This window comes from Ipomoea nil, unplaced genomic scaffold (genome assembly GCF_001879475.1).
Source record: "Ipomoea nil cultivar Tokyo-kokei standard unplaced genomic scaffold, Asagao_1.1 scaffold0794, whole genome shotgun sequence".
Lineage (NCBI taxonomy): Eukaryota > Viridiplantae > Streptophyta > Magnoliopsida > Solanales > Convolvulaceae > Ipomoea > Ipomoea nil.
The window spans coordinates 615,614-625,592 of NW_017617222.1; the positions used below are offsets into that span (position 1 = coordinate 615,614).

At 41.2% G+C, this 9,979-nt stretch overlaps 1 protein-coding gene across 1 annotated transcript; it reads left to right on the forward strand.

Moving 5' to 3' along the window:
- The first annotated feature begins 6,653 nt into the window (after positions 1–6,653).
- LOC109177109 lies at positions 6,654–8,420 on the forward strand. The gene is made up of 3 exons (XM_019326417.1): positions 6,654–6,940; positions 6,982–7,294; positions 7,542–8,420. The coding sequence occupies exons 1-3, from the start codon at positions 6,654–6,656 to the stop codon at positions 8,418–8,420; spliced, it is 1,479 nt and encodes a 492-aa protein (XP_019181962.1).
- The last annotated feature ends 1,559 nt before the right edge of the window (positions 8,421–9,979 follow it).

Here is a 9,979-nt window from a genome sequence, read left to right on the forward strand (position 1 = left end):
AGGATTTGAATCCAGTAGTAGGATAAAGAAAAAAGGAAAACAAACATGATAATGAGTATTTAATATGAGTTCTATTATGTATATTCTCAAATTCTACTCCATTACTTTTACTCTTTCATGTGACAAACAAGTATGGTAAAAATGTACATTGTATTTGTTACAAACAAGTAACTCAAGTTAACCATAGCTTTGGGGAATCTCTTTAAACAAAGTAACCCAAGGATAACAAAAAAAGGAAAACAAACATGGTAATTAGTGCACAAATAATGTACTTTTTTGTTATGATCTACATAACATTGTGTGGATCATAGTCCACACAATAATTTGTCTATTTTTATCCTGTGAATCCTCAAAAAAATGTTCAGATCAAGAATTTGTGAGTAAAGTAGAAATTGGGAGTAAAAATATGAGTATACATAATATTTTTCATTAATAAATTCTATAGTAGGGTACAGTACATAAGTCTCCAACCAAACCAAACGTCACATTAATGTATTCCACACAATAATTAATTTCATCTTTACGGTACGTATTAAATTAAAATAAATATATTTATTTACTAATGTAAAATATTCGTAATAATTTCTAAAAAGTATCTCTAACTAGAGGCCGTCATGGTCTAAATTAAGTGTCTTGTAACTAAAGACCTATCACTTTATGTTTAGATCGTAGACTTGATTAACTAAAAGGTCAATCGAATTTGTGAAATATGAAAATGTGAGGAAATAAAGACAAAATTCTCAAATATTCATATATATTTCCATAGTTTGCATAAACACAAAGAAAAATGTTGCATAAACTAATACAGAGAAAAAAACAAGACTATGGAAGGTGGTGGCTCAGATGCAATGAACGGCGCCGCCAAATCGTCAAAGTTGGCTGGCTACATATATAGCAGCTGGGAATGAAGAAGACAAGCTTTAAAACCTTTTTTTTTTTTTTTTTGAATGCTACTAGCTCTATTACATAGTAGTATCTGTTCATATACTTTCTCAACCTACTGAAACACAAAGAGCTAATAACGCCTTTACTAAGGCTCGAACTTACAACCTTCCAAATGGAAGTCCAACCCGGATACCATTAGACCACATAGTCCTGGTAGCTTTAAAACCTTTTTAATTGTGTGATTACTTATCTTATTAGGCCAAATCATTTCATAATAATCACTTTATCATGTTTCTGTCTACACTGATTTGATACATTTCTCAATGGTTAATTGAATTCTTAGGATGGTAACCTGATACTTGAACTATTCTTACTATGAAGACTTGATAGAAGAGATCCTCAACGTAACTAATCAACAAGTCTCGAATGTTTTGAACCCTACACGTACGTTGGCAGCAAAGTCAACAAGATTATTTATTGAGTTTTTGTGAGTTTTTAATTTAGATGAGATGGTTGGGAGAAAAAGTATGAGAGAGCTAAGAGAACGATATTTTCTAAATAAAGTGAGTCCACTAGAAAATGAAAAAAAAAAAGCACCAGCCCTCAGTGTGTATGTGCCGACCGGCCTTCTGCTAGCGACCACCTTTTTTATTTTTATTTTTATTTTTATTTTATTATTATAAAGATTTTGTTTTTCTTTTTTATTTGAACAACTGTTGAAGTTGCTCTTAACTTATTTTAAATTGATCAATTAGTCGAGTTGTGATCAAGCCTTTGCGAAGCTGCTACTTTGTAAAATTTTTCAAAAGGTTTAATTAACTAACACTAGAGTTAGAAATTGATGTGTTTGAAAGCTCTCTCTCAAAATGTCACTGCCCACTAGGCCACTATGCTTTATGTATGTTATCTAGATTGACCATATAATCGTCAAAAACTAAGGGTGCCTTTGCCTGATTACTTTAATTTGTTGGAATTCCAACTATATATATAAAGAAAGAGATTTCCCAAAGCTATGGTTAACTTGGGTTACTTTGTTGAAACAAAATAGCAGCTAAATTGATGGATTAACAATTATATTTACGAATGATTTATGGTATGGAAAGAATTGTTTACATTTAGAATATATGTATAAACACTCCTCTCTTTCTTGTCTTGTTATTTTCTCTATTCTCTCTTTTCTCATTCTTTCTCTTTCTCACTCTTTCCATAATTTGGAACATATAGACATATAGTCATGCGATTCTGTCATTCTGACACGAAGTCATATTAATAGTGTTGTACAGTCTTCCTTGTATCGCAAAAGATACAATATATATATATATATATATATATATATATATATATATATATATATATATATATATATATATAGGGTTGAGTTCAAATGAGGACAACAATATATAGAGAACTGTGAGGACAAATAATGAGCATACAACAAATTAATACCAGACACACAATTTAATACATAATGGCACACAAGAATAAATGTAAACATCAGATTTCGAACGTAGGCTCTATAAATTAAGAAATCTAGTACGCGACATACAAACTGTGGCATACGACTACATTCGGCCATGCACACAACATACCGGCTAATGGCACACACTACATCTTTCCTCACAGTCCTCTATAATATACTTGTCCTCATTTGAATACACACACACACACACACACACACACATATATATATATATATATACATATATATATATATATATACATATATATATATATATGTATATATATATATGTATATATATATGTATATATATATATGTACATATATATATATATGTATATATATATATATATATATATATATATATATATATATATATATATATATATATATATATATATATATATATATATACATATATATATATATATATATATATATATATATATATATATATATATATATAGTGAAAGGTTCCCGTGTGGATGTGCGGTGGATTAATGTGCGTGAGATTTGTACTCAATGTGCGTGAGTGTTGTGCTTAATGTGTCTGAGATTTGTACTTAATGTGCGTGAATGTGAAAGTGCAGCAGAAAATATTGATGTCAGCTTCTTCCCCATCCCTAGTAGCCATTGCCTCCTCCCTGATGATGATGATGCAGAGGCGGGTTATGGTGGTTAAGAATTATGGGAATAATACAACAGAAATCCATACTTAGCTGCTGTGCAAATTCTACTGTGCGTGCGTCATCTATATAAACATTCAACTGCACTGAAGGTAGCTGATAATCCAGAATCCATGGCCAAATTGAAGGAAGAAGTAACAAGAAGCTTGGACGTTTGGTAGGACATATCCCGACCGACACAACTCGGCTTCTCTCGTTCTTTGTGCCAGTTTTACAGGTCAGACATTCTTAAAGGAGTGACGGTCGGACCCGACCGGCGGACTTCCCGACCGAGGATTTTATCACCTGTTCAGTGGGCCTTATCTTACGAAGAGTCAAGGATCTTGAGTAAAGGCACATGGCAGTGTTACACGTTGACAGAGAGGGCTCGCTAGGTGAAGACGCGTGGAGGCTACGCGGGTTACATACCGGTCGGCCGGAGATGTGTCTCCGGCCTAGCGGCTATAAATACCCAAGGCGGCTACAGTGAGGGGGACTTTTGGGCGATCGATAGATTATCTACAGAGCTGCCCGATCGCAGTCAGTCGGCCCTCGGGATAATCATTTAGATTGTATTAGGTCATTCTTAATCAATAAAATATCTTATTTGTTATAACTTGATCTCATTTATGTACTTGGACCGCTTAACACGTGGAATTAGTACTATCATTTTGGCGCCGCCTGTGGGGACCCGGTACGAAAGCTATCGTAGACGAGTACCAGATCCTTCTTATCACCATGTATCCGTTCATGTACCAAGCACTCGACGATGAGCAAGCGGACGCAGCAAGTTCATCCGACCACCAACGTACACAGCATCAAGGTCAAACAGTTGACCTAAACCTCAACCTATCACCACCACGATCGGCGACCCCAAACCCGATCAATTATATTCAGCCGACATATCCGCCGCCTGGGCCACAATATCAATTTCCCGGACAATATCCATATCCAGTTCCACCTCCTCAATATGGGTGTTGACCTGGGACACCGATGTATTATCCACCACCAACCGGTTATCCACAATTTATGTCTGCGTACACGGCTCCAGCTTCTACTCCCCCGATCTACTCGACCATGCCGACCGAGCCGGAGCTTCAGCCCGCTCCCCGGGCTAGGCGCTCGGCTCGTTCGAGGTTGGCTCCACATGTTCAGCCGGAAACACATGCTCAGGTGGCTGAAGACCCTGAGATAGAAGCCAACCGGGCGATGGCATTCTAGCGGCTCCGACCAGCAATGCGGCAAAGATTGGGACCGTAGGATCCAAACAGACGCTCGGTTGATTCGCCCATGCGAGCGGCAAGCCAGGAGGGGTCGTCCGGGCATAGTGGGGCTAAATCGCATCGACGACGCCGGGTTTGGGAACCAGCCCGAATGGACGCACAAGATGAAACCCGAGGAATGCTGTAACACCCCGTGTTACGACCCCTAAAACCAATTAATCATTTAACCAATTATCCAAAGAAAGAATTAAATTACAATAATTAAATTGGAAAAGGCCCACCATAGTCCGTGGGTCCTCTTCTCTAAACCCAACCCCTAGTCCTAAAAGGAATAGAGCTAGCAAGCCTATAGTAATTGGGCCCTAATTAGGACTCTTAGATATATAAATAGGGGACATAAGAGGGACCTAGAACCCCCACCACAATAATCTCTCACCACACAAGAAGTTCCAAGAATTCCCTTAGGAGAAATCAAGAAAGAAGAAAGCTTAAAGAAAGACCCTTCATAGCCAAGGAATTAATTAAGGCTAAGAGGTAACCCATGTCTCAACAAAACCTATTTTCATAGCTATGATTCCCCTCTTAGGATTTCCCCCATATTCTTGTGTGTTGATGATTCGTTATAATGATCTTGATAATTGGTGTTATGATTCCATGGGTGATCTTGATGATAAGAGGTTCTTGATGATTATATGGTGTTCTTGATGTTCTTGATGATTATATGGTGTTCTTGATGTTCTTGATGATTATATGATGTTCTTGATGTTTATATGATATTCCTACCGAATCTTGATATTAGAAGATGAATTGTGTTCTTGTTGATTTAAAAATAATTAGAACCCTAGGTTGTATCGTGGAATTCGTATGGTATTATTCTTGGTATATTGGGTGGGAATTCGTATGTTTGGGTGTTGATTATGTTTAGAAAAGCATGATAGGTTATGTGCCGTATGTTCTTGCTTTTGAATCTGTTAACTGTCTACGTGTTGTTGTCAATTGCGTTTGAAAGTGTCTAAGCATGGTCTCGGGTTCCACAATGGTTCCCGGGGCGTTTTTCTGTGATGAAAGAGTCAGTGGGGGGTAGGTGGGGGTAGGGGACCCGCCACCTACCCGCGGCCAATGTTGGTAACGCCGGGTGACCCCTCACCCACCGGCTACCTGCTGGATTTTACCCTACCTTGGGATTTTGGCTTCCCGTTTGATGTTCCCCCGATCCTCGTGGTGTCCCAACGGACTCCGTCTATCGTGCCTGTGTCTAGTTTGATATTTCGGGTACCGTTCGTAGGTTGTATAAGTCTTATATATTGCATGCTAGTTGAATTGGTATCCCGTTGGCCTAGGTGTAAGGAGTATGAACCCCTTAGGATCACTCTTAGTATGTGGATGATCACGCATAGGTTTCGTTATACGATTTCTCCCCCCTCCCAATGTGCTATTGTGGGCTGCATGTGCTTGCTATGTGTTATGTGTTCATGATACCCCAATTCGGTTGCGATCGAATTGGTTGTTTCTGAGCTGCGGTTCAGAAGCTGGATGCGGTCAGATTTACACTCTTGGGCTGCGGTCCACCATTTGGTTGCGATCAAACGTTTCTACATGAGCTGCGGTTCATATTTCCTGGCTGCGGTCAGATGACATACTCTTGGGCTGCGGTCTACTGTTTGGTTGCGATCAAACTATGATGAGCTGCGGTTCATCGGTCGGTTGCGATCGACCCCTCCGTGTTGCGATACGGGGCAGGGTGTTGCGGGGCCGTGTCAGAGCTATATGCGCTGACCCTCATGTATGGGCATGCGATTGGTCCTATGGCGCCAACAAAGTGTGCTATGTGATGAGATATGGATGATTGGATTGTTATGAAAGCGTGACCATAGGATACATGCTAGTAACTGTATATGCTTGATTATGACTATTGGCTGTGCCTATCTCTATCTGTCGTGTCTGTTCCCTACACCTGTGAATTGTGCATGCTTGGTTATGACTGTTGGTTGTGCTTATCCCTATTTGTCGAGTCTATTCCCTGTTTTGAAAGCTAGAGTCTCTTAGGATATATCTTCATGCTTCGAAATGGTTTTCGTATATCTATGTATATATCTATATGTATTGTATTTCAACGCGTTGGAGTGGGTTACCAGCATCTCTCGCTGAACAGATATATTTGGCTTTCAGGCACAGAAGAGTAGACTCTGGAGCGCGCTAGAATCGTGGAACGTAGAAGTAGACAGTTTTCCCTTTCGGCCTGCGTGCCATGCTTATGCTTTTACTTTGTTGAGGATATTAGTTAGTTAGCCTGTGCACCTGAGTTCTCTAACTCAGGTGTGGCATAGCACCCTGTACTGTTTATATTATGTTTTGGGATTTAATGAGAACTTGCCTTTATCATATAAGTTTCAAAAGTTTAAAAATTTCGGGGTGTTACAAATGCTGAATGAACTCCGGGCAGAATTCACTCGCTGGCAGAACGAGCACGCTGTAAGGCCTCTTACTGATCATACAGCCTCGTTCATGAGGACACCCTTCACGGCGGAGATTATGGCTCAGCCTTACCCGCTCAATTTGCACATCCTCGGGAATAAGGAATATGATGGGCGAACAGACCCAGAAGTTCATGTCAATACATACTATGGCAACATGTTGATGATGGGCGTATCTGACGCCGTGATGTGCAGAGCTTTCTATTCCACGCTCACTGGTCGAGCGGCGGAATGGTTCAGGACATTGCAACCAGGCTCTATCTCTGATTTGCCAGTTTGGCTATGAAGTTCAACCGAAAGTTTGTAACCTCCAAGGTTATCCAGAAGCCTTACATGTATCTCGAGAAGGCTAAACAGTTAGAGGGGGAAAGCTTGACCGAATTCCTAGTCAAGTGGAAGGCGGCGGTCGGGGAGGTCGAGCCGATAGACGACTTGACGGCCATTCACATGCTGCACATTTCTCTTCGAGCTGGTTATTTGTACCAGGATTTTATACTCCATCCGCCTGCTACTTATGAAGAAGCCCTCCGTAGAGTGACAGACTATGCCAACGCCGGTGAGGCAAATGCCGTCAAGAGGTCACAAGAGGTCGGCACATCATCCCGAAAGCCTTCCGGTCGGGCGTCGGTCGGTTGAAGATCATCCCCGACCTCGAACCCGACCGAGAGAGTTCACGGCGTTAAACCGATCTGCGGCGGAGGCCATGCAATATGCCCAGTCCTGCAATCTTATTCGTCTACCCCATCCGGGATCGGATGGGCCGGATAAGTCAAAACATTGCGCGTATCATCGGTGTGCTAGGCATGACACTGAGGAGTGCATGCATTTAAAACAGCTGTTGGAAGATTTACTTCAGTTCGGAAAGTTGGACAAATGTTTCGGCAAGAGAGAAGAGAACAAACGAGTGGGCGAGAGAAAAGATCATAGGCGAACCCATCATCGCTCTGACCGGAAAGATCAGGATCGACGAGATCCCGATCCACCATCGAGTAGCCGACCAACATCCAAACTGGCCATCCATGTTATATTTGGAGGTTTGGAAGATGCTTCCCAGGCTCGGGAAAGTTGCCCGGTCGCGATCGTCGACTCCCGGGAAACCGGTAAGAGGCAGAAGATGGAGCCAATTACCTTCTCTCTTGAAGACCAGCCGGAAAGCGGAGACAATGGGATGGAAGCTCTTGTTGCCACAATTGACATCATGGGGACCGATGTCCAGAGAGTGATGGTGGACACCGGGAGCAGTGTGAACGTCCTTTATTTGGACGTGTTTGAGAAGCTAAAGTTGGACAAGCGAGAGCTGATTCCGGTCGGCGTGCCTTTGTCAGGATTTACCGGGGCTACCATACGCCCCGAGAGAAAGATCGTGCTCCTGGTCGAGCTTGGAACCCCACCAAAGCCAGTAAAGACGGAGTTAGAATTTGTTGTGGTCAACCTCCATTGCGTCCACAATGTTATTTTGGGCCGACCGGCTATTATGAGGGTCGGCGGAATCATTTCGTTGCCTCATTTATGCATGAAATTCTCAACCCCGGCCGATGTCAGAGTTTTACGAGGTGACGTGCAATCGGCGAGAAAATGTTATTCCCGGGCCGTCAATCGGCGTGATGCTGGTTCTTCCCGAGTGAACACTATCGTCAAGGAAGCCGTCAAAGACCGGAAGGAACAACCCGATCCCTCTGAGGAAATAGAGGAGGTTCCTTTGTCTGAGGAATGACCGAAGAGGAAGATAAAGATCGGTCGGGCCCTCACCCCTGAATTACGACTGGAAGTGTTGGCGATCCTTCGGGAATTCGCTGATATATTTGCATGGGGGCCTGAAGATATGCCCGGGATTGATCGAACTGTAATCTGCCACAAGTTAGCTGTAGATCCCGTGGCAAAACCGGTCGTTCAGAAGACTCGGCATTTATCCTCCGATCGCCGAGAGTTCGTTCGAGGGGAGGCGAAGAAAATGGCTGCAATTGGGCACATCCGCCCGATCACTTATCCCGAGTGGGTAGCCAACATTGTACTCGTTCCAAAGCCTCCGTCCTGGAGGATGTGCATTGACTTCACCGACTTGAACAAAGCATGCTCGCTAGATCCTTACCCGTTGCCGAGCATCCATCAGATGGTTGACGAAACGGCCGGGGCTGAGCTGATGAGCTTCATGGATGCTTTCAAAGGTTATCATCAAATCATGATGAACCATGAAGATGAGAGTAAGACGGCCTTTGTCACACCTGACGGGTTGTATTGCTACTAGACCTGGCAATTATGTATACGACCTGTTAACACGACACAAAACCGGATACGAAAATAACGGGTTAGTGTTTAGCCTTAACGTGTCTCGGGTTGTTAAGGGGTTGACCCGTTAAGGACCCGTTATGTTTCGTGTCTTAACGGGTCAACCCGTTAAACCTATTAAGAACCCGTTAATATTATCTTGTTAACCCGTTAACACGAACCCGTTTACCAAACCTGTTTATAACCCGCTAAGAATTATTGTCATTTATGTATGAACCATTGTCATTATTGAGATTACAAAAGATATTAGGTACAGGACTAAGGATGAATTTATTACATTAGGCCAACATCCTACACCAATTTGACTCGTTAAGGACCCGTTATGTTTCGTGTCTTAACGGGTCAACCCGTTAAACCTATTAAGAACCCGTTTAAGCCAGATGAATTTATTACATTAGGCCAACATACATAAATTATTAATGTTCAACAGTTTAAATTTTGATTGTGTTCAATTTTATTCTAAAAACTTTTATGGACTTCTTTAATTATGATTTTTGGATGTTATTTTATCATGTTATGAATGTTATGAATTGAATACTTTTTAGTTTGTTTGATGAATTAAACTGTAGGTTTTATTTATTTATTATATATATATATATATATATATATATATATATATACATATATATATATAGAACTTAACTTTAAATTTTAGTTTTTAAAATATATTAACAGAAATAGTGGGTTTAAACGGGTTTCGTGTCATATCGTGTCGACACGACTTGAAACTTGTTAACAAAACGTGTTTATCGTGTCAACCAGTTTAACCCGTTAACAAATCGTGTTCGTGTTCGTGTTAAAAATTTGAACCCGTTAACCATAACGTGTCGTGTTCGTGTTTAGCCTTATCGTGTTCGTATCGTTATCGTGTCGACCCGTTAACGGACCCATATACACAAATTGACAGGTCTAATTGCTACCGGGTTATGCCGTTCGGTCTCCGAAATGCAGGAGCGACTTATCAGCGAATGATCAATATGCTCTTTG